Source organism: Lissotriton helveticus, chromosome 7 (assembly GCF_964261635.1).
Source record: "Lissotriton helveticus chromosome 7, aLisHel1.1, whole genome shotgun sequence".
Classification (NCBI taxonomy): Eukaryota; Metazoa; Chordata; class Amphibia; order Caudata; family Salamandridae; genus Lissotriton; species Lissotriton helveticus.
The window spans coordinates 440,333,713-440,359,293 of NC_136068.1; the positions used below are offsets into that span (position 1 = coordinate 440,333,713).

Consider the following 25,581-nt stretch of genomic DNA (forward strand, 5'->3'; position numbering starts at 1 on the left):
GTTGAAATGGCTTTGTGAAGTAAATAAAACAGCAGCAGCAAATACTGGAAGGTTCACCCAAAGTCTTGCTCTCTAATGATTGCAAAGGCTTTGTTTTAAAACTGGAATTAGGGTCATGTTCCAGCTTCTTTGCACTGATATACCAACAGGGCTGATCTTTTTAAAGATCACTTACATATAGAGAATGACTTTCGTGACCCACCAAAAATTAGCTCCAGAATCACCAGTGGATCCTCACAGTTTGGGGAACATTGCTGTAAAAGGTTCATCTCATTTACAAATCGCTCAGCGGCAAGTGTGTGTAAGCTGTAAGATTTAACCCTTCCCCTGCTGATGACGGAACCGCTTCGTCATCAGCCGCGGTCGCGCTGTGCTGATGACGGAGCGGTTCCGTCATGGCCTGCGCGGCGCGGATTCTGCGCCTGCGCTGAGCATTCTATTGAGCGGGGCAGGCCATGACGGAACCGCTCCGTCATAAGCACAGCGCAACCGACGCTGGTGACGGAGCGGTTCCGTCACCAGCATGCGCCCGCCGCTCTTCCGCCCCGCCCCCTTTGCACTGCGGCAGAATAACCGCCGCAGTGAAGGGGTTAAATGACAGTTAAACCTCAACTGACTGGATACATTTCAGATCTGTCAAACATTTCCATCCAGTGGGAGATGAAAAATAAAGTGGAGTTCTCTTTTGGATAAGACATACATGGACGTTTTAGAAAGACAAACTCAACTGCTATGACCAGGTAGCACTCAGTTACACACAGCCTTGCATATTTATGTCAAGAGCGTGATATTTCGGCTCGAGGTAATTTGTGTGAGGCTGTGCCGGTAACACAGTTAAGTCCATGAAGGGGGAGGTGGACTCCTTGGAGATTAACACATTGGGTTTGGGAACTACATTTATAGCTCCCTGAAAAAGGATATGGACAACTGTAGAACAAAGTATAGCCACAGGGTTGGGAAAAGTGAAATTACCATTGCAATACAGCTCCCTTCTGCTTAAATCCCTACTTGTTTCGATGTGTATTACATTTGAAAGCATCCACAAAGGCAATTATGCGAACCTATTATATAGTTCACATTTCAGTACATAATTTGGTTTATTTTATTATTTATTTATAAAACTTATAAAGCGCACTGTCACTTTGCAGGCATCCTGGCGCTGGTGCTCCAGAGAATGAACGGAGGGAACAGAAATAAATCAGCCAACTCAAACCATAGGGAACAGCCAAGTCTTCACGGATTTTCTGAACGGGAGAAGTTTATCCAGTTGCCTAATCTCCCAAGGTAGACTGTTCCAAAGTTTGGCCGCAGCCACCCCAAAAGATCTTCCCCCTGCCCTGACTTTTTTAAATCTAGGGACTCTCACCAGACGTGCTGACGAGGAGCGCAGAGCCCTGGCAGGGGTATACCATGCAAATTTAGCTTGCAGCATTCTGGGTCCAAGCCCATGGAGGGCCTTAAAAACAAGGCAGAGAGATTTAAATCGTATTCTCTGCCTGAGGGGGAGCCAATGAAGTTCGGCCAGGGCCACGGATGCTGATGTTCTTCTAGGCCACCCCAAGGCCATTCTGGCCGCTGCTGATTGAATTCTTTGGAGCCTATCAAGCAAGAAACTGGGAGACTCGAGCAGAAGTGCATTGCAATAGTCGAGTCTGCTCAGAATTGTACATCTGGCCACCAGGGCCCGAGCAGAGGAAGGTAGAAGTGGCATGATCTTACGAAGGGACCTAATCAGGGCAAAGCAGGAGGATACCGTTTTTGCAACCTGGGCCTCCATAGACAGCTTGTTGTCCAGCATAACACCTAGGTTGCGCACTATTTTAACAGGAGAAACCCTAATGGCAAATTCTGGGAGCCAAAGATTGTCAGGGAGAGAGTACGGAATCTTACTCCCCGAATAGAAGAGCAATTCGGTTTTACCTGCATTGAATTGCAGGGAGTTGACCTGTAGCCAGCCAGCAACGTCCCTCAAACACTCATGGAAAACCTCAACCGATGTTGAATCCTCCCCCTCAAAGGAGAGGATCAGTTGAGTGTCATCCGCATAATTAATCGTATTGATCTTATAGGACATAATCAGGGTGACCAATGGTTTTAAATAAAGGTTAAACAAAATAGGGCTGATAGACTTGGGTTGCTTTGTTTTAAAGTTTTCCTAGCATCTAACGGACATCAAAGTGATCTTTTAGGTAAATATTTTTTACTCCCTAATGAATAACGCCTCCCACCCAACAACATTTAAAATATATTCATAGCCAATGTGGGAATTTAGGATACGTTACCTTCTTTATTGTTCTTTGTAAAAAGGCCTCTCATATGTCATATGTCAGTTAATCCACACGCTCATGCTCACCCTATCTTTTGCTTTTCAGTGTTCTTTTTCTTCTCAATTACCTTACAGAGTGTGTTAAAATTGGCCGGACTTATTTCCCATTCTGTAACTGCTGATCACATATTCTGTCAGAGGAATATCTCTAATAGAAACACGTAACAACGGAGATAGTCTAGGTTTTACTGGCAAAAATGTGGTGTCACAATTATTTTAATAAAAGGAAGATATAAGTGACATTATCTAGATGTCTTGAAATGTTTCTGAAGGGACATTACAGAAAAAATATTGTTAGTCCAAAAATGTTTCTCTGTCTTGAAACTCACACGTTGTTTACATGGAAGAATGTTCTATTTACTTTCACAGAACTTTTCTCAGATTTCATAGACATTTAGGGGCATATTAACAAGGGCATATTGCCAACAGAACATCACTTTTCACTTTTAGTGATGTTCTGGTGGTGATATCCCCTTCTATTTACTTACAAGGTGGTGTTAAGCCACTTAGGGTGGCTTATCTCCACCTTGTAAATAAGGCACCTTTTCACGCTTCACTTAAGAGTGAAAAGGGCTTGCAATGGGTGTTGCAGTGGGTGTTTCGCAGCAACACCTGTTGCTTTTTGACGCTGCCCCATATTTCCACGGATGGGGCAGCCCCAAAAATTAAGACCAGGGAACACCTGGTCTTAAGATGGTGATGAGGAGAAATTACTGATTTCTCCTCATATTTTACTCTTTCTATGTGTGCTGCATTCTGCAGCACACAGAGATGCAGCACACATAGAAAGAGCAAATTATCTTTGAAAACTGTTTATGTGTTTGAATATGTCCGTTCGTGCACATAAACAGTCACCCCTGCAGCTCAGGCACCCTTGCAACATGGCACAAGGGTGCCTGCGCTGGTGCTAGGCAGCATTTTTACCTCCAGCACGAGGGGAAACACAGGGCTGCGCCGTATTTTTGTAAATATTGCACATCCATGCGTTTAAAAAATGTCAGAGTGCTGTGTTACCATTTTAGAGTAACACCAGGTTCCGGCATTTATTTTGTAAATATCCCTTTTAGTGTTTCCATTTCAATCCACTGTATATATGCACATGCAATTGAGTGTGAAATCTAGGTGGTCCTAAGGCCCAGACCTCATTCTTGAAGGGGAAGTTATGCTCTTGAAATGGCTAAAAAAACATTTGGTACTTTGGCTAAGGGTATCAAAAAGGGCAAGGGACAGGTCTTCCTGTCAGAGCCTACTGATTGGTAGCTTGAGGCAATGTATGTTTTCTATAGGCTACACAACTATATTAGTTATATCCTTATGCACCTCTGGAATAACAGATGAGGAAATCACTGACAAATCTAAACTGAAGGCAGTCTGATGTTATTTGAGGATTAAGCGTACCTTTCCACAGAGGTAGACGATGCCGGTGTCTGGGTCATAAAAAGGGATAAGCACTCCACTACTGGTGTCTAGCTCCTGTAGCGTCAATGGTTCATCAAAGTTTTTCTATAAAGAAAGAGAAAAAACACCTCCTAAACTGATTTTACGGAAACACTGCAACTGCCTTGTAAATCACTGGGTGGCAGTGGCCACCTTGGAATATAATACAACACGGTGGCTTTTTTTTGCATACAGCAACCTATTACAACACTTTTGCAATTCACAAACACAGTAGCCATCTTGGAATGCAATGAAACACAGCCACCCAGAAATGCACTGAAACATTGAAACAAGATAAATATGTTCGAATGCAGCAAGAATGCAAATATTCTTCCAGTCAATTTCACACGGCCAAATACTATGGCTCTTTATGTTTTAGGAAAAGCCTAAACTTTTAAAGCAATTATTCCTCTTTTTGTTATTAAAAATACTCACATTTTCGGCAGGGCATGCATTGTTTTAGAAACAGGTTACTATGCTTTTAGCAGTTTAGACATAGACAGTATGTACAACACTGGGGGCTGAATCAGGTCATTTTAATGCCCAAGCTGCATTGTATGGACAACTTTGGCTCGCATTTCTCAAGGCGGTCCACTAAAGAATTTCTGTTCACAGGGCATCAGTTAAAACCATGTGCCAATGTAATCCTATTCCTCTCTACCGAAATTATTAACAAATGCGTTTGTTGTATTTTTACAGAAAGCATTTCCCCTTCCGAATCCAATCTTAAATCTTCATATTAATCAGAAACCCAATGATTTATACAAGGGCTTGGTGGATGTTAATCGGTGAACTGGAGTCAGGTGGCTGGCAAATCTCCGAACCACCATTGACAACGGCAATATTTTGTTTAGTCCAATTACAGGGAAACGTCTACACATTGTGAATTAAAAAATAAGCCCCATGTATCATACCGGATCCCAAAGAGCCACTTGCCGCTCGCTCATCCGGCTGAATCCTGTTGTAAAAATCTTGCCGTCAGAAACAAAGATGGTGCGCACTGGCCTGCTGCCTTCATGTGGTTTGTCTTTCTCCTGAAGAAGGCCAGAAAGAGAGAACCATTACACAATATACAACCATTGGGGTTTGAAGCAGTTTACTTTCTCTTATTCAGAAATCTTACAAATCGCTATATGCAGCATCCAGTAATAACATATGAGACAATATATCCCATACTGTATATGATAAAGCTATTACCAGTCACGATTTATTTAACTTTTTCTGAATTAAGGACGTGAGGTTGGATGATGTTTTTGCTCCATTTTTGCCCGCCCACAGAATCGCAGTCCTAATTCATATTTTTCTATGTACAGCAGGAGTGTGTGAGACGTAGGCTGTGGCTTTCTCTCCCCTTTCTCTCCCTTCTGGAAGACTCACCACCACAATCTTGTTCTGGCGTGGGTCGATCACCCGGATCTTTTTGTCCTTGCAGGCAGTGCAGAGGAGGCTCCCGTCATAGTTCCAGCTCACACTGTAGATCATGTCCGGGTGGGTCTCATCTAAAGTGATGACAGCCTCGCCCTTCCCCACGTTCCAGATGATGATCACGTTATCACAGCCTGCAATATATTTGGGAGTCAACACTGGTTAGCAGGAATGACAGGAACCCCAGTTTCTGACTACCTGGGAAATTTCTGAGAAAAAGACATTTTGGGCAGGGCCATTGTAGAAATTATTCATTTCACGGTATTCCCATGGCATCCAAGGACTTGACTTCTGCCGAAGCACCCCCATAAAAGCCAAAACCATTTGTCTCCCTTCTTTCATGCTCATATCACAGTTTGACCCAATGTACTATTTATACAAGCCCCCAACTACATGTCGTGCCTGATGCCTAAACTGGCATGGTCTGCATGGAATTTATTTATTTATTGAATTTATATTGCGCTCAGCTACCCGTAATGGGTTTCCCGGCGCCAGGGACAGACTAGAGAAGAAAAGATAGGTGGTTGCTGAAGCAGAAAATGAGCAAAAGCAATGATCAGTTAAAACAGAAAAGTTTTCAACTTCTTGCGAAAAGCAAGAAGATTGGTCTCCGTTTTTAACGCCAGCGGAAGAGCATTCCACATCTTCGGCCCCAAATGGGCAAATGAGCGGCCTCCCATTTTTGCCAAGCGGATTCTGGGAATTACAAGATTGGCTTGATTTGATGACCTGAGAGGACGACAGGGCTGGTAAGACTGAACAAGATTGTGCAGGTAAGTAGGGGCAGAGCCCTGACGAATCTTGAACAGAAGACACAAAGTTTTAAAAGCCACGCGGTCAGGAATTTGTAACCAATGAAGGTCACACAGGGCTTGCGTAGCAGACATTCTTCGTGGAACATTGCACAAGAGGCGGGCAGCTGAGTTCTGTACAACCTGGAGTATATTCATTGTAGCTTTATCGGCTCCTAAATAGAGCACATTGCCGTAGTCGATACGGGACATTACAAGAGCCTGAACAACCATTCGACGAGTGGACTCAGGCAACATCCATAAGATCTTCTGCAACCAGCGTAAGGTATTAAAGCAGATTGCAGCAACCTTAGTTGCCTGCTGTCGCATCGAGAGTTTCTCGTCGATTAGAAAGCCGAGGTTACGAACAACTGGCACGGGGGTAGGCAGTGGACCCATGTCACTGGGCCAGTGTCTGGAGCCCCACAGATCTTTATGTTTGCCAAGTATGATAACCTCGGTTTTTTCACCGTTGAGTTTTAACAGATTAGCCTGCATCCAGGCGGCAACCCGGGAGAGGCCGATTTTAAGGGCAGAGGTGTCCTGAACCCTGCTGCCAGACAGGGAAAACACAATCTGCGTATCGTCTGCATATGAGTATATGGACAGACCGGCGTCCTCTACGATAGTAGCGAGGGGTCTGATGTAAATATTGAACAACAAAGGGCTCAATATAGACCCCTGAGGGACGCCGTAAGCAGATGAACAGATCGCCGATTCAGCTTTGTTTGAAAATACCTGAAATGTACGCTCATTAAGAAATGAGGCCACCCAGGCAAGCGCCGATCCAGCGACACCAAGGGAGTGAAGGGACTCCAGAAGAATGGAATGCGACACGGTATCGAAGGCCGCGCTTAAATCCAAAAGGATAAGCGCAAAGGTCTCACCGCTATCAATACCGTGTCGGAGTCGCTCAGTCACCCCCAGAAGTGCGGATTCGGTGGAATAATTGGCGCGGAAGCCTGATTGGGATGGATGAAGGTATCCTGTATTTTCAACAAACTCATTTAGCTGGATGTTAACATGGCGTTCTAGTATTTTAGAACAAGCTGGCAGCAGGGATATAGGCCTAAAGTTGGCCAGGTTAGTAATGTCCACACCAGATTTCTTTTGTAAGGGAACGACCATGGCATGTTTCCAGTCCTGTTCAACACGAGATTCACTGAGGGAGATGTTAAGTAGCCTCATAAGGAATCTACGTGGTTCGAGGTCAAGTTGCTTCAGTATCTTCATAGGGACAGGGTCCCGAGGAGAGCCTGACCTAATGCTTTTTAAGCACGTCAGGAAGGAGACATCATCAAATAATTTCCAGTTGTACAGAAACTCAGTGGGAGGAGCAGGGACATTACAGCAAAAACCAGGCGAGGAAGGATCCGTAGAAGGTGGAAGGGAAGCTAGGGATTGGTGAATGCCCTGAACCTTCGATACAAAAAAGTCCGCAATATTATCGCAGTGTATACCATCTAGAGCCGGCAACGCGGGAACAGTGTCAGCACCTGTAAGTTTCTTGACAGTAGCAAAAAGAGTCCGAGGACAATTCTGCACTGAAGTGATAGTAGAGGTAATGTAAACAGCTTTGGCCCGTTTACAGTTGGCATGATAAGCCTTTAGCTCATCCTTGTAAATCAGTTTAGAGGGAATGGAATAGGACTTTCTCCACTTCCTCTCCAAGGCTTTACATTTAACACGTTGGATTTTTAACTCATCCGAGTACCAAGGTGCTGGGGGACGCAAGGATCGAAATTTACTGCCAGAACGAGGGGCATGAACAGATACTGCATCTGTTAGCCACCTAGAAATGGGGGCATTCAAATTTTGCTCAGTATTACTGAGAGAAGGAATAGTCTCAGTCAGATGCAGATTAAAAGCAGCTATGTCAATCCTGTCCCATCGGTAGGAGGGTTTTGTTTCCTCTACGTAATCATTAGCTGTATAAAGACCGGGTGGTAACACAAAGTGTACGGCGTAATGATCATACCAAACCAGCGGGCGTGCCAGATGAGTGCAATCAAATAGAAGAGTGGAAATAACTGGGTCCAAAAGATGACCGGCAAGATGAGTAGCTCCAGTATTACAAAGTTTGAGGTTAAAAACCTCAAGATCAAACAGAAAAGATTTAGTAAGGGAATTGTTGACATCATCTAGATGAATATTTAAATCACCAAGTATGGTGAAGTTATTTGATTTCAGGAGTATTGCTGATAGACAATCAACAAGTAAGGGAATCCAAGAAGCGGCATTCCCCGGGGGCCGATAAATTAACAGACCAGAAAGCGTCAGTCGGGGATTAATCGTAAGTTTAAACAATGCAGCTTCACTGCCTGGAAGATGTAACGCCTCCAGTTTACATTGGTAGGTGGATTTAAAAATAATGGCAATTCCACCCCCTTTACCTGAGGGTCTATCCTGATGTACCATAGCATAGTTAGGTGGAATCGCTACGGCGATGTCCGGACCCGAACTCCCATGAATCCAGGTCTCGGTCAGGAATAGGGCATCAGGAGATTCCTCGATTATGAAATCATGGATGTCTAATTTATTCTTGGGGAGCGATCTACAGTTTATGCTCCAGAAATGGAGCAGAGAGGGAGGAGAAATACCACCCTTCGTAGGCTTCCTTTCCCCCCTACAGTGTTTAGTATACTGTTGAGTTTTAGAGAGCTGCATTTTGCCAGTAGAAAAACCACAGCCGGAACATAAAAAGTTATGACATGGCAGGATACAAGTGGCACAGTCAGTGGAGGCAGTGGAACAAAACTATAAAAACTTTTTAAACATACCATTACAACCTCCTGCCTGTTTCAATCGCCCATACTTACATCCTACAAATAATGCCCACCGTAGGAAGCTTCCTGGCAACGCAGAGTCCTGGAGTTCAAGGTAAGGCCTGTCACCGGAGTCTCCTGCCAGGGAGGACTATTCAGAGTTTAACATCCTTTGAGGCTCGAACTAATATTTCTTCCAAACCTTCGCATAAATTGGTGGGAAACTCCCATACCCTGCCCTGCATCTGTACATATATTCTGATAAAAAGTATCCGTGGACGACCCTCATGGTTGTCCAGTGTCTCTGAAATTGGAATATTGGAGCCACCATGCTCACATTTATATGCTCGTTTCCTGGTTCCTCATGTAAAGGATTTGCAACTTTAACCATGTACCTTGTTTTAGGGATTGTAGTAGGTCGTTACCAGCCCTACCCAGCATTTTGCTTACTCTTCCTTTCCTTCCCTTTCTCAGAATCAGAATCAGAAAATGCTCTATTCGATTTTAAAAGTTAATAAAATCATGAAAGCTGAAAATACAAAATATCAATTCATTATACATTTAAAAATACATTAAACTATGCAGTACACTGTCAATTTATACTTTTTCTTTTCCTCAGTATACTTTTAAAAAACCCAGACATGATTCCAACACAATACACATTGCTCAATAATTGAAGAAATAAAAAGGCCAGACGGCATTGCCCTTCCTTAAGAAGGGAATAATCCATCTGGCCCGTTCATTTACATAACATTTACAGAAAAGAGTCACGTGCATGGTCGTTTGGTTTGATAAATTATCGCACGGACAAGGACAAAGCTGTCTGGACCAGTCGTTAACTGTTGGAAATGAAACCAGGCGACGAAAACAATCAAACCTAAACCTAGTCAAGATATATATATCGTAACGCCCTATACACCATACTAAATAGGGTTGAATGGAGCGACAGACCAGGGTAAGTTGATGTTGGATCACAGTTTTTTTTATTGAACTCCAACCCCATTCTTAAAGTCTCGAAATGGTTCAGACATACAGTTTTAAGCTCTTTTCTAGATATTGAATGTAAGGAATTAGAGTTAACATAAAACTCAGGTCTCCCCAAATCATTAGATAGTTTACTGATGTAATTTAACCAGGGAATTTTACTAGCCTGATCCAGGCCCATAGAATCTAATAATATCTCGGTTTAACCCAAGTTTGGGTGTGGTCCAGGCTCTATGCCAAAGTAGCAGAGGTTGCATTTTAATCACATCAGTGATATGATGGATCCCTAGTTCGCTGTGACAATTAAAAACAGCTGTGCTTTGAGGAACGGCTAGTATAAATCTAAGAAAAGCATTTTCTGTCACCTGAATTGGTGTAAAATCATGAAACCCCCAGACCCCTGCCCCATATGTGGCAATACTTATACACTTAGCCTGGTAGATTTTCAGTAAGATCTCTGGCGGCCTTCTACCCATCTTTTTAGAAAATATCATCACAGCGCCGTCGACCTTTTAAATAAAAGTGCCCTGCTCTTAACAGTAGCACTCCAAGAGCCGGTATCCTCTAGCAAAATGCCAAGGTAGGAGAACGTTTTAGTTGGTTCAATTTGTTCAGTCCCGGGTACAAGTGTACAACGTTTATTCCCACCCTTACCACAAGACATAACAAAGGTTTTCTTCACATTAAGCCTCAATCCCCTATTGCCCATAAAGTCAATGTAAGTAGTGAGGGCCCTCTGAAGGCTAAGCTGGGTTCTGGTCATTAAAACCGCGTCGTCCGCGTAAAGAAGGGAGACAATCTGCTTGTTGTTAACTTACGGTGAATCACTCACACTGGCCACCAGTTCCCCCTCCAAGGCGTTGGTGTATAATGAGAAGAGGAACTGGGCCAGTACGCAGCCTTGTCTCACTCCCTTCTCCACGTGGAAAGACCTGGTACACACTCCCTTGAAACCATACCTCATCTTTGCTGATACCCCCGCATATAGCTGTCTCAGAAATAACACCAGAGTCTGGTCAACCTTGAGCCCCTCTAAAATCTGCCATAGCCGACTACGATTAACACAGTCAAAGGCGGCGGTAAAATCTAGAAATACCGCAAATAATTTTCCAAATTCCAATTCCAAATAATTGCCTGGGTGTATTTCCCATGTAAAATTGAAAAGTTTAACCCTGCTCGACAGTACCCCTTCCCTCCCTAAACCCATATTGAACAGGGCTCAAGATGTTGTTATCTTCCACCCACTTTTGCAGTCTATTCAAGATGACCCTTCCTGCAATTTTCATAAAAGAATCTAGAAGGGATATGGGTCTGTAACAAGCAGGATTTTCCCGGTCCCCTTTTTTAAAAATAGGTATTATTATGGACTCCGACCAGGATTTAATAAATCCCTCTACACAGCTGGCTTCGAGGACGCGGGTTAGAAGTAGGGACTATAGCTCAGCCGTGAATTTATACAAGTCAATCGGAGTTTCATCGGGTCCCGGGGCCTTTTCACATTTACTCTCTTTTATTGCCACCATAACTTCGTCAGGTGTAAAATTAATATTTATCGTGAGAAATGAATATACTCGCCCAGTTTTGGCTCGTTGGGTTCTAAAATGTCATTGCCCCCGTTTCCATATGCCAAAGAGAAATAATCAACCCAGGAATTTTCACTGATTGCCACTTCAATCCTAGCTCCCCCGTTATTCGTGAAGAACGGGGACTTTACTGCTTGCCAGAAATGCAAGCAATCTCTACTAAGGGATGTATGACATTACAACGCATGCTTTTACATCGCATGCCTTTACAACGCGGTTTTTACAACTCAAACCTTTACAACGCATAGCGCTTTGGGGTGCTGGATAGTGAATAGTTTAATTTACTATTCCAACTCCAGTCCCCGTGGACACTAGGGAAGGTGTTGGATAGTAAATTAAACGTATTCCCTATCCTAAAGCGCCCCCCAGCGCAATGCGTTGTAATGGTTTGCGTTGTAAAAGTTGCATCGTAAAGGCACTGCGTGATAAAAGTTGCGTTGTAAAGGATGTTTCCCCTACTAAGAGATGCTTCTTAGAGGTTGTTCCAGGCCTGGTCTTTTATTTCTTTTTTGCGTTTATTTCTAGCAAGATAATAGGCCTTCCTAAACCCTCTGATTTCCTCATAGTCCCTCACTGTCTTGTGTAGTGCAGCCGTCAACAAGGAGTATGCCTTGGTACACACAAAATCAAACCAGCCGTGTTTTACATTTCTTGGCTCCCTACAAGGGCGAGTCAAAGTTTTTGGGACCGCGGCTGTAATTTGAGAGAATGCGACCAATATATTAGAGTGAGAGATCTCTTCTCGCAGGCACTCATTAATGGGAATTATGGCTTGTGACATTAATTTTAAATTCAGTGCCTCTGGATCATTCTTAGGCCAGCGCAATGAATAACCGTTCTGACGATTCAACACGCTGCCTTATGTCCAAGCCAAGCTCTCTACTACATTAGTGCTCCTGTGGGGGATTAAAATGTTAATGCTTAGCGGAAGATGATCGCTGAGCCCGTTTGGGTGGATACTAAATTTATTCACCCACGTTGCAAGTCGATTTGGGAGAATAATAAAGTCTATCGTGTAGCTGAGGCCTCGACCAATAAACGTGGTGTCAAACTCTACAGGAGGGGAGCACAACATGTTGGCGAAGCCAAGATCTTGCAAGGCCATGACTTCATTAAAACATTCACCCCTAATCGAGGGTACAAAGTGGGCAGCATGGCCACGCTCTTCTTCCTCAACTTCCCCAAATCCACAAGAATACTGGGTACAAACACTGGTATTGAAGTTCCCTCCCCAGATAATAATAATATCCTTCCCTTTTGCTATGGTTACATTACTTATATCGTCATTGAAATTTTTTAGCAAATCGATGAAGTTGCCCATATCAATATTGTTATAGAAATTGATGACAGCTAACTCGACTTGCGGGGAAAATTATATGGTGACAATTTGATAATAGGTGGTTAACTTTACAATTTTTATCTTCTGAGCCCACAGCATATTATGATGTACATGCATAGCCCCCCTTTATGTCTCCCATGCATTGAACGCAACCAGGGACATGGAACCTTTTAAAGCCATCAATATGTAATTCGTCCAACAACCATGTCTCCTGCAAGCACAATACGTCAAAGTTCGCAATAAAATCCGCACAGACTGGGTTATTGACCTTGGATTGGAGTCCAAAAATGTTCCAAAATGCTATTCTTACCTGCCCGTAAGCATATGCTTAATGAGACCTTAAAGTCAAGTCCTCCCCCCGACTATAACACTTTTTCAGCACTCAAGCTGCTTTCTATAGCTCCAGCAATTACTACTTCGTTAAATGCTTCCTTGGTCACAAGGGCATATTGGTCCACTTCCTGGATACTTGTTGCAGGGAGATCTCCCACTTTTTGTGGACCTATGCTGGTATAATAATTTAGATGTTTATGGGGTGAAGAAGGCGGGTCAGCTAAAGGAAAACACCCACCCACTGCCTTAGAGACTGGTTTCGGTTGTTCCTCCAGGGATACTAAATAGCGTTCTCTCTGGTCAACTTCAGGCACCTCACTAGTCCTCGACTTCTTGCGAACTTGTGTGGCTCTACGACAATCCACCTCGTCCAACGAGTAGAAGGGCCCGTACTTATTTGACACATCTAGATTGTAAATCGACTGATTATTAAAAGTACCAGTAGCAAGGGCAGTAACTCTATTAGGCATATTGGGCCCATAAAAGAAGCCATGGGGTAATACGTCAATTCCCTCGATCGAAGATCTATTTGTGCCAGCTCGGATTAAAATTTCATGTACAAGGGCAGGGGAGCCTAAGGATAGAACTACACAATCCCCTTTGAAGGTCTTTCTGTTGAGGCCCACCCATTGAACTCTTCTCACCATTTTAAAGGAATCAAACATCTCTTGGGTCAAACCTATTTTAGCCCCTAGATAATGTAAAGATGTATTCCTCAATGCCACCCAATTTTCCTTGTCTCCCTCTGTGGGCGATGGCACATTTGCCAGAACCAGAGTGTAGGGAGCCACTGTCGGTGTAAGATTGAAGTTAACATGGTTTAATGTGGGCACTTGATTATGAGTCATTCGTATTCCTGGGCTGAGACAAATATCTACTTGAGAAGTCATTACATCGATCTCTACGAGGGTCTTTTCCACCCTCCTTCTCTTTAGTGATCCTAGCTGATTGCGCACTAGCGAAGTTTACCTTCTTTGGCCTAGAATCCGCAATACTACTAGATCTCTCCCTATCCCTGGTCTGTATACTACAACTAGGGGCACCATCAACTGTTATATGGCTATAGTTTTTGTCTAAACCCCCGCCCCTTTCTGGGTCTGCTTGTACGTTTTTTAGGTGCCCTGAGATTACTGCCAGGTCCTGCTCAATTATATCAAGTCTTTTTACCAGAGTAATAATGACTCTTTAATAAAGATGGATAAAACAGATATTGAGTTCATGATTCCTGTCATTTTGTTAGCTACTTGGCCTTTATTTTTACTTTTGACTTTAATAGGACTTGCACATTCTTTGGGTATACTTGTGGCTGGGCGATCCTTTCCGTGAACAGACTTTAAATAGGGTTTTGAGATTTTTGGGGTACTGGCTCTTTTTTGTGGGGGCAATGGCGCTGCGTCGAGCTCGATTAATAAGGTCTCATCCCCCCTATTTGGACACAACCATTCTGTTGTTCCACAGGTGCCTTTGCTGAGTTCGATATTAAAACCCCCTCAGGCGATCTATGGGCAGGAGAGTGGGATTTACTAGAGTCAATCGTACTATATGACTCTTTGTTCATGGCCTCCTCCACATTCGAAATTTGCTTTTCTATGGTGCCCACTGCCCCTGACAGGTATTTCATTAAAGATGTACTGAATACCTTGGCCTGCTTTTATTTTTGTCCAGTATTTGAACTATGCAATTTTCTTTTCCCCATATCGATTCCAGAAGACAGCCCCGATGGGGAGCAAAAATTGAAATTCCCCACTTGCGTCACAAATAGCAAAATAAACAGTAACCAAGGTTCAATACCTAGGTGTGTGTTAACCACAGTCTCATAAAACCCTACAGCCCCCCACCAGTCAATCAATGTCAATAGATCGGCAGCAATAGTTCTCATGAAATGGGGAGCCGGAATATAATTGACTGTAATATTTACCGTAGACTTAAAGGCAAAGGTTTTTCACCAGTGAGCCAAGAGCTGTGTCCCATCCCAGCCTCTTCCGGCTGATGACGGGCAAGGACGGGCCCCCCTTGGCCCAGGCGAGCACGCGCGCGTCCCGCGCCGCGCGACCCTCCCGATGTTTTAAGCGCCGATTGGCGCTAGGACTCCTCCCTCGAGACCGCACTGCCCCCTGGGACTTGGAGTCCCTGTCCAATGGTGGCCCGCAGTAGAATGGCAGCCAAATACAGGGCAAGGTCCTGGTAGGTGCGGCGTATGGCGTTGCCTACCCTTGTAGCGTATATGTGGCTCTGGGACCAAAAGGAAGTGTGTGGTAAGGTACCTCCTGGGACCTGGGACTTCTCAGGACTTCCACCGCTTCCGCTTCCCTATCTCTTTCACCCCCTTCCTCCAGTTTGTGCCACTCACTGATGAAATATATTAATCAGGGGTGGCTCTTCCGCAATGGCAGAAGAGCGTCACCCCACTGGCTCAGAGCCAGCAAGTGAAAAATGAAATGATATTCTATCATCATTTTATTTTTCACCTGCTGGCTGAGCTTGTGTGCGTAGAGAGGGGTAGGTTGGGCCATGGGAGGGGGAGGAGGACTGGTTTGAGCACTTCTAAGTATGCATGTGTGTTTGGCTGTTCGCCTTATGCCCGTCAAATACACATGCGCACTTAGGGTTCTCCAACTGAGCTGTATTGAACAGCCAGGTTGGAGAAACAGCACAGACTCCCTCTCCTGAGCGGAGCATCAAACCAGCCCACTCAGGCCAATCCTCGCGCTGCTCTCATAGCGTAAAAGCAGCACAGGGATTGCACAGGGAGCCTGTGATGTTGTCTCAGTGTCTGCTGGGACAAGGAAGAACATAGAGGTGCAACACGGAAGGCGACCGGCAGCTTCAGGTAAGTTCCTTTTTTTAAAATTATTAACTCTCCCATGCTCTCCCTCCTGCCCTACCCCTTCTGCGCCCTGTCCACCTACCCACTACTTTTTGTTTGTGGCTGCAGCTACTTATATTAATGTCAATAAAAGGAGCAAATGTTCAGTATTTAATGTAAGCGGATGCAGGTGGCAGGTGGAGCCCACAGGCGCACTCATTTTTGGGGACTGGCATTTATTTTTCCTCATAAGACTTTGACCCAGAGCAAGAGAGACCAAAATCAAAAAGGGGCAAGAAGGTGGAAGAGAAAGATGCAAAAACATTGACAAAGAAAGAAGGAAAATATGGAAAAGGTACCTGAAAGAGTGAGATAAAGAAGGCCTGTCTCATGATCGATGAAAGAGGCTTGAGGTAGAATGAAGAGAAAACAGCCATGGTATTCAGCACTGCTGACATTCGATAATGCCAACTTTGAGCTTCTGAGCAACAACACTTATTCTTTTATAAAGTAAGCACTGGTAACAGTGATTTTCTACTAGTTCGGTCAGAGGTAACTAAGCCTTCTGAGATATGGGAGTATTTGCCGACTGGCCTGTGCCTTTTAGAAGTCAGCCAAGCTGAGGCAGGCCAGGCTTCATCTCAGAATGACAATGGCCCAGCTTAGCTGGTGTATCCTAGGCACTGACCCATCTCAAAATGATCCTACTTTAAGAAAAACCAGTCTGCCAAAGAGGAGAGTCAAGTGCGCCATGTTTCTATCTTACCTAATGGGGGACACAGTCTCTCTAATTCATCTTCGCTCTTTCTGTCTCTACTCCCCAGTAAGGAAGGTTCTGTTGTGTTCATATTTCGGGCTGTGAAGTGTTCATGGTGTGCTATAATTTAATACAAAATTTATTTGAGCACCAGACACCTTAAAACTAGAAATTGGTGTACGATGACACCAGTGCTTAGTTTATCAAACAATAGGTGCTGAGACCTAAAGATTTGCTCAGAAGCCCATGGCCGGTGCTTTGAACATCAGCGTGCAGAATACCAAGGCTGCCTAGTCTTGATCCCACCTCCTGCATCTTTAATCCACCACGAGACACTCCCCGACCCTTTAGCTCAATCTAGCAGCTTCTTTTTCATCTCTAACTTCCCAAGGCTTCCTCCTTATCTTTCTTTTCCCTTTGTGTGTGTTGCCCTCTCTAGTTCTGGGTCAAAGTCTGATGAGGACAAATAAGTGCCACTCCCCAAAAATAAGTGCCCGTGGGCCCACCAGCAGCCACCAGCCACCAGCTTAAATCAAGGTCTGAATTTACTGAATTTAATGCCTAGGACTCAGTGCTGTAAAATAAAGTTACTACATATTTTCGAGGCCTTCCCACCAGCTTTATCAACACACTAGTAGCATTCTGATAGTAGAAGCTAATACGGCTGTTTGGATTACCAAACAATAAACAGAAATCCTAATTTTGGACAATCCAGAAACTCCATAGGTCTACACCCACCCAACAATACTCAAGAACAGGTCACCCCCTTTTGGTAGTCCCACTGTATCTGGAGTCGGTTGATACTGGATCTCTTATCCCAGTTCTTAGACTTCTTCCTACTACCAGAGGTCGACTGAGCGCTTGGTGTCCTAAAAGATAGTAAAGAAGCCTTAAACCTCTTTAGGACTGTGAGTTTTTGACCCAATCAAACTAATTCTAACATGTTTAGATATAGAGGCACACTACACAAGTATCCCTCAGCATTGTATGTCATTAGAAGACTGTTCATGTCTAGGGAACTAACTTAACTTACACTGGGCTAGATGTACAACCTTTTTTTGCGGTCGCAAACGGGAAATCGTCCTGTTCGCAACTGTAAAATAGGTCTGTGCAATGTACAAACCCTATTTTGTGAGTCAGTAACCCGTTACCGACTCGCAAAATAGGATTTGTGACTCGCTATTAGGAAGGGGCGTGCCAAGTGCCTAATAGTGAGTTGCACTTCTATGTATGATTGTTTTACAACTCCGATTTCAGTCGCAAAACACTCTCAGTTTACCTCCTATTTCAAAAAGATGGTAAGCCACTAGAAAATGAGAAGGGGTCCCCAGGGGACGCCTTTCCCTTTGTGACTGGCCGCGAGAATATTTTTTAAGAGCAGGCAGTAGTCCCACGGACCACTACCTACTCTTAATAAATGAAACAGAAACTTTTCATTTTTCTTTTTTAAATGCATCCCGTTTTCCTTTAAGGAAAACAGACTCCATTTAAAAAAAAAAAAAAAAAACACCTGCTTTATTTAAAAAGCAGTCACAGACATGGCGATCTGCTGACCCCAGCAGACCACCATCCCTGTGAGTGCTGGCCATTCCGAATGATGTCGCAAATTGCAATCTACCTCATGAATATTAATGAGGCAGGTTATTTGCGACCCCATTGGGAATCGCAAACAGTGTCTGAGACACTGTTGTACATTCCATTTTGTGAGTCGCGAAACGATGCAATTTGCGACTAGCAAAATGTAAGTGTCGTACATCTGGCCCACTGTTCTCACTTGTGTTGGCATATGCAGAACTAACACGCATAAACAAATGCTCACATTTGAATAGTCCTTTTGGCTACAGATGGAGAGGACTTCCATGGGCAGCTCTATCGCTCCCAACGTAGTGAACCAATATGTCCATGCATTTGAAACCACTGCTAAATTTACTGACACTAATTCTGACTGTAAAAACCTTAAGGTTTGGAAAAGATATATAGTCGACATACTAATTATCTGGTCTAGTGATAAGAAGGAAGTAGAGGATTTTATTAAATGGACCAGTATACAACACAAACAGCCATGCTTCATCATCACCATTGAGAGGCAAAGTCTGTTTGTTCTAGAGGGATATACTGAAGCAAGACAACAAAGGGGTTTTCTAAACCCATGGATAAAACACCGGACTGAACTATGTGAGTCTCATCCGAGGTCCCTCGGAGAGAACTCACTTTTTGGTCAGGTCCAATGTTCTTGGAAGAATTGCTCTTATACAGACACATATAACGAACAAGCAGAAGATCTTAGTAAAAGATGTCAACAAAGAGAGCACACTAAAACCTTGTTCAGAGGAGCCAAAAATAAAGCCCATTATAATAGAACTCAGACACCTGGCTGGAAACCCACCCAAAGAATCAAAACTTTTAAATAAATAAATTTCCTTTTACTTCCATCCACCCATGTGTTATACATTTATCCTAACTTGAGCCTGGAGAACAAATTCACACCCCATGCCTCCTCTTCTTTCTGTAGACGTCTACAAGATTTTTAGTAATTGGTGTAGATTTATTTCCAAATTTCTCTCACCAGTTGGTATTAACCAAGGCTCCTCAGCTTGCATATTGATGCATGTTGATGGGGAGCCCAGGTTGTATGTAACTTTGCCACAGGCATGGAGAGTGGACTTGGATTCACCTACAGAGCACATTTTTCTTCTTTTCAAAATACATAAAAAGCAGTGTAAAGTACTATAAACTTCTGACAACTCTGTAAACTCTCTCTGCCCTTGGCACAATCAAATTTAGTCTGTTGGTTCTCTGTGGCTTAAGGAACCTGTGAAACCATCCCATTTATCCCCATGTGCCAAGGCAGTTAAATAAAAAGAAAACTACACCCAGGTTACTGGGCACATCATTTGATCTGGGGACAGAGATAGAACATGAAACGTTGGTACCCACCATATCACTGCTGAAAGTATCTGGAGATGGTTCAGTTCACTGTTCGAAGTGCCACACATTTTCTAGTTCATTCATTCATTCACTCACTCACTCAATTTACCAATATGAAAGTATACTTTCAGAGATCAGCCAAAGGTCCAATCGCCTACTCTAAGAGCATGTACCTTGCCTAATCCTCCCTGCCCTGAACTACCATGGGTGGTGTCTGTTTCTTGATTTGAATCAACCTACCTGCACTCAGCAAGATGTTCTGGGCCGTAGGATGCCAGGAGATAATACCCACTCGCTTGGAGTGACCCTCCAGGGTCACTATGGGCTCTGTAATAGAGCGCGTTAGACCACCATCTGGGATCTCCCAAACCTTGGGATGAGAGTGAAAAGTCATCATGTAAAGAGTCTCGAAGAGTCATGAGTCTATCATTAGGCAAATTCAATTTTAGCAGAATATAGAAGCAAAAACATAAATGTTGATCCCCAGATCATAGAACGTACCTCTGACATACCTTATCTTGTGTGCTACCCCTGTAGTACAGAATAGATAGTGTATTGTTTTGTCTTTTGCAGTGTAAAAAGATGTTGGCATTGCCCAAGAGTACCTTAGGTTGGTCTCAAAGTATCTTTACACCAAGCACCAGGGCCGTCAAGGGCATTCGCTTACAACCTTTCAAATTGTGGTGTGTGTCACATGATAGCGAAATATTGATATAATTCAAACTTCAAGCTCCATGTATACCAGGCTTAATGTGCATCTAACAAATTGTAATTTTGCTATGCAAAATGTGGCAAAAAGTAGGTTTAAGTGAGCGTCACCTGACAGGTACATACAAACATAGATGTCTACACCAGATTAAGGCTGGAGACTTCTGATTATTATACCAAAAATAGGTTTATTTAAGTTTCTTCAGTCTGAAAATCCTCCCACATTAATGCAATTCAATGGGAAAACACGTTCCTCCTGTTTAGTTTTCAATATTCCCCTCTTTCCTGCTTCTAAATGTTTCCATGTATGTATGAATGGTGTGTCGGTACTGACTGGCTCCAACATAACAGCGTCTCTCCAACAGAGCCACATGGATCAGATGTGCAGCCGGCCATGCCAGGGTCTTGTGATGCCCACTTACCACATCCATCTCTTGTTCCACTTCCATGATTAGTAACCACTGCCATTGGCATAGGCATTATTATGACTGCAGCAAGGTTCGAGCATGGTAGAGGAGAGATCTGGTTGGGGAACAACAGCTGGAAGTGTAGAGGAGGTGGTGCACTGTGTTTTACATTGTTGCAGCAAAGCAATGCCTAAGTCCCATTCAGTGTTTTGGCCAGGAATAGTCCCTGAGGTGTCGGTTAGCCACAGAAACACCAAATGGAGCTGCCTCTCTGCGGTCCTGTGATACCCATCCATGCCGTTTCTGACCCCAGCCGTGCACACCTCACATGACCGCACGCAGATGCTCTATGGGCCCTCGAAACCAATCACTACCTGAAAACTTGTTCTTAGTTACATTAGTCCTCCCTTTTCTATTAAGTGGTGATTGATGAGTCTATGTTATTATAAAATTGCTCAGCTTGCCATTCTAATGTAAAACCGCAACCAAAGTGTTTGAGGCAAGGTGAGGTTGCTTCTCGCTGCCCTGCAGGGTGCTTAGCTTTAGATACCTTTCCTGGTAGAACGCAGCTTCCATTTACTTTACCACAATGTACCAACCCCACCCCTGTGGAAAGAGGAAACAAATGTCAACAAGCTGCGCTACTGGGGAAAACTAACAGCACATTTTCTGAAAACGACAAATGTTCTACATTATATGGAACTAGCCGATACACATAGACTGATCCCATAAGACATATCAGCCACAAGAGGTCCTATTGCCAGGCCCACAGAAAAATACCAATAATATTAAATATGGGTCTGGGATAGAAAAACTTTCATGATTTTGAAGTGGTAGTTCAAAAGGCAGCAAGTTCCACAGGCAGGTCTGATAAGCACTACCACTGAGGATACCATAGAAGACACTGCAGGAGCAGCGCTAAGATAGCTGGAACGAACAACACAGCCAGAGAAGTGAGGAAGAGAGAAAGAGGCACCTTCTGAAGCATACATGAGAAGAAGGGATTGATTCATGATGCCATGCACATCTTTCAATCAATATTTGAAAAGAGCAAAAGAAGGATGAGGCACGGGCACTGATTACTGCAAGAATGCTTTCATGTGAAGAAAGGAAATCTGCCTACCTGGCACGTAGACCTACAGGACCAGAATTTTTTGGAGCGTGACCTCCATCTAACAGATGAAATATGTAGACTGTCCTGTTTTCAGTGTCTATATTTTGTGAATTTCAGTGGTGTTTTCTCAGTGTTTTCCAGACCTTTTGAAAATCAATGCTTATCAGCTCAGCATCGGGGTCCAGAAAGATGCCCTCAGATGGATCACGTCATTCCTCACGGGACGAACTCAGAGATCTGCTTACCTCCCTGTGCTCAGAACCTAAGAACACTATCTGCGGCACACCTCATGGTTCATCCCTCAACCCCACCTTCTTCAACAACTGCATGACACCTCTAGCCGATATTGTCAGAACATACAACCTCAACATCATATCCTACGCCGATGACACCCAGGTCATCTTCTCACTCACAGCAGACCGCCCCACAAGGAAGACCAGCTTCCACACCTGCATGAAGAATGTTGCCGACTGGATGAAAATCAGCTGTCCTGAAGAACGAAGTGTGGATCTTTGGCAGCAGTGCCTCCCCTTGGAACAGCGCCTGTTTGCCCACTGAACACAGACCCACACCAACAGACCACGATCATACCTCTGCATCATCCTGGACAGAAAGCTCACTATGAAGCAACAGATCAATGCAACTCCTCCTCTTGCTTCGACACCCTCTGCATTCTCTGAAGAATCTTTAAATGACTCCCCATCTGCAGGAGGAAAATCATCACTCAAACCCTAGTCACCAGTCGACTGGACTGTTGCAACACACTGTGCAAAGGAACCACCACCAGACTCATGAAGAGACTACAGACGATACAGAACTCAGCAGCCAGACTCATCCTCAACCTGCCCAAATGGACCCACATCACCCACACCTTAGGAACCCCCACTGGCTCCCCATCCAGAAAAGATGCCAATTTAAGATATTGACATACGCCTACAAAGCCCTCCATGACCTAGGACCAGCATACATCAATCACAGCCTGACCTTCCACCAACCATCCAGAGTCCTTCGATCTGCCACTCTCGCACAGACACCGCACATCGGCCAATGCCACACAGAGGCTGCTCCTTCTCCTACATCGCTCCCAAGTCCTGGAACGGCCTTCCCGTTCATATCTGGACATCACCATCGCTGGAGGAATTTGGGAAGAGATTCAAGACCTGGCTTTTCGACTGAGCCCTGCTACCTAGCGCCTGGATACCCTCACAGGTGATTAGTAGCGCTATACAAATACTGATTGATTGATTTTTTTATTCACCTGCCTAACCCCAGTTTGCACTTACTTACTCTCACATTCACTCTGTTAGGACTCTCTCTGATTTATAGGAATATTAATACTGTAGAAAAGTAAAACTGCTATATTCAAATGTTTTAATAAACAAATTACTGGACCTAGTTGGGGTGGTTTGTGGTTGTGCAGGTGATTATCAGTGTTTATATGTTTAATCTGAGGATGGTTGTTTCCCTTTAGGTGGAGTTTTATCGGTTAATATAGGTTTAAACTGATAACAGGATAGCACAGAAATATGTATTCTTGGTAATCCTTCTATAGTCACTCTACATGGTTGAGCAAGCAGGCCATTCACAGACACTAGAAACTAGGGGTTTGCCAAAAAAAGAGAAAATAAAACCAGACAACTATATAGACAGCGTTTTAGATCACAAAGAGCTGGACCACGACTTTGAGCACTAACGGCGGGGAGAAGTGCAGTGAATTAAAAAATAGAAGAGCATATCTACATTGACTCCAGGGGACCGGCCAAATCCAACCAGCCTCGATACTTCCTATTTCATAAAGTGACCAGAATTATGATCGTAGAAACTAATGGGAAGGAAATGTTCTGACAGTAATTCCACCCACAGCACTTCCAGATACTAACGTAATTCCAATGAGATGTAGAAAGGAATATTCTGGCTCATCATCGATCTCAGCCACAAGTTACCCAATGCAGGCAGACAGAGGGCATAGATATGCGTCTGAGAAAAAGAGAGTGGTGACAGCAGTAAATGAAAGAAGTAGAAGTGGACAATTGGCTTAATAAACACAATTTAGTTTGTTCTATGGAGTGATGATGAAAGACATTGGGCCAAACCAAAGTAAAGCTCTAGAAAAGGCTAACAATATCTCCAGGCTCCCACTGCAAGTTAAAGGTTTACTTCCTATACCTATGGAAACGTTTGCATTGTGTGATATTAATTACATGCTGGCAGTTTACCGCCTATAGACTATGGCCGGTCAAACCTTCCGAAATATATTGAGGGGGAAAAGGCCTGAAGTAATGCAAAACATGCAGACTTTGGTGTGTTAAAAATGATTCTGAATCAACGCCTTATTTTCCAGTTAAAATGTGGCATAGGAGGCATTCACCCCATGTCGTTAATACCTCAACCTGGGGTAATGTATGTTCCCTGTGTGGCAAACACTTCTCCCTATTCAACTCAACTTGAGAGTCTTAGTGTACAGACATCACATGTCCACTGGGAAGTCCCTCAACTCCAAACAACATCCAGTAAAATGCCAAAAAGATCACAGTCAAACAACACCAAAGGTTGAACCCATAGGAAAAAGAACTCCTCAACTAAGTTATTACTGTGAGATGCCAGAAATCGATGATAAGAAAACTAAAGAGTTTATCCACTTTAATTGAAACTTAGCTATTTCTAATTTTGACAAATTGGAATACTTGAAAACCTGTGGATTCCCGAAAATTGAAAGTGCAGGCCTGGCGTCAGGGGAAAGGAGCCTGGGCCTGATTATATCTCATGACCAAAGAGATGTCCTAAGACCCAGAATAGTCATCCATTAAAGATTGCAAAGTGGTAGGCTGCTGAGGGGAAAGGTGAGACCAAATACGCTCTTTAGAAATAAATATAAATTTGAAATTTAAAGACTCAAACTCCAACTTAAAGCTTATAAAAACAATTCGGAAGTATGAAAATGCAAAATCATGTCAGAATCCTGCCTTAAGGCCCATAGATGCATCTGTTCACCCCTGCCCCAATCAAATGTTTGCTACCGTTGTTTTTTGAAGCAAATGAACAGTCCCCAAAAGTAGACGAGGACATCTCATACAAGAAAATGCATGGAAGCAGCTGTTAAAGAACTGCTCAGGTGCATAGGCTGGAAGATGTATGTACATATTCGATATCCACTTAGGTGAATGTTCTTGGAAGAACAAAGGAGCCTGAAAAGATAGTATTGTGAAGAGCATGGGAAGAAGAAAATACTCTTATTGTTCAGGTGCTTAACACTATGGTTCATATTAAAGAAAGGGCCCTGGGTCTCAGCGAACATTTGCACCCACTTCTTGGGACCTTGGGACACTTTGGTATTAAAGAAGGGGTCTCAGGTGCTTGTGTGGTCCCTTCTGTACAGGAAATCACCCTCTCAGTCTTCTGATGAGATGAGATGTGGAGAAGGTTTTATGCTTTACGAATCCTTGAAGTCATGTCCTCTGTATGATTTCTGATGGAGGGAACTGGAGGGTCATCCCTCATTTTACCCCCATCATGCCTGAACTTCCCACTCACCGCAATCCCCTGTGTTTTGCCCTATATCTTGAAGGATCTCTTAGCTTAGGGCATCTTGAGTCAATGGTAAAGCAGGGATGCCAAGTGTTGCCCCCATTCCACTAATATACCCACTGAGTCTATGTTGGTTCCAGTTGGGTCTGTATTGTTGTGATGCCTGTACGGGTGGATATTTAGTAGGACCCTGTGCTGGGACTAGAAGGTCTGGGTGGGCCTTACCCTCCAGGATAGTCCATATATTTCTCTCCTTTTGAACGTAGCGACTTCATGTACATTCTTGGAGCCACCAAACACAGGAGTGTGGTACACTTCTGTGTTTGGTCCTTTTGGAGAGGTGGTGATATTGT

The 25,581-nt window shown here is 43.7% G+C and overlaps 1 protein-coding gene across 1 annotated transcript in view; it reads right to left on the bottom strand.

The window, feature by feature from the left end:
* Nucleotides 1-25,581, bottom strand: part of LOC144768574 (coronin-1A-like) — a 272,005-nt gene that overhangs the window by 88,971 nt on the left and 157,453 nt on the right. Inside the window, exons 4-7 of the mRNA XM_078652351.1 lie at nucleotides 19,715-19,844; nucleotides 5,141-5,322; nucleotides 4,678-4,797; nucleotides 3,725-3,829 (exon numbers count right to left, since the gene is read on the bottom strand). Of these exons, the coding sequence (XP_078508477.1) occupies nucleotides 3,725-3,829; nucleotides 4,678-4,797; nucleotides 5,141-5,322; nucleotides 19,715-19,844 (537 nt within the window). The remainder of the gene's footprint in view (nucleotides 1-3,724; nucleotides 3,830-4,677; nucleotides 4,798-5,140; nucleotides 5,323-19,714; nucleotides 19,845-25,581) is intronic.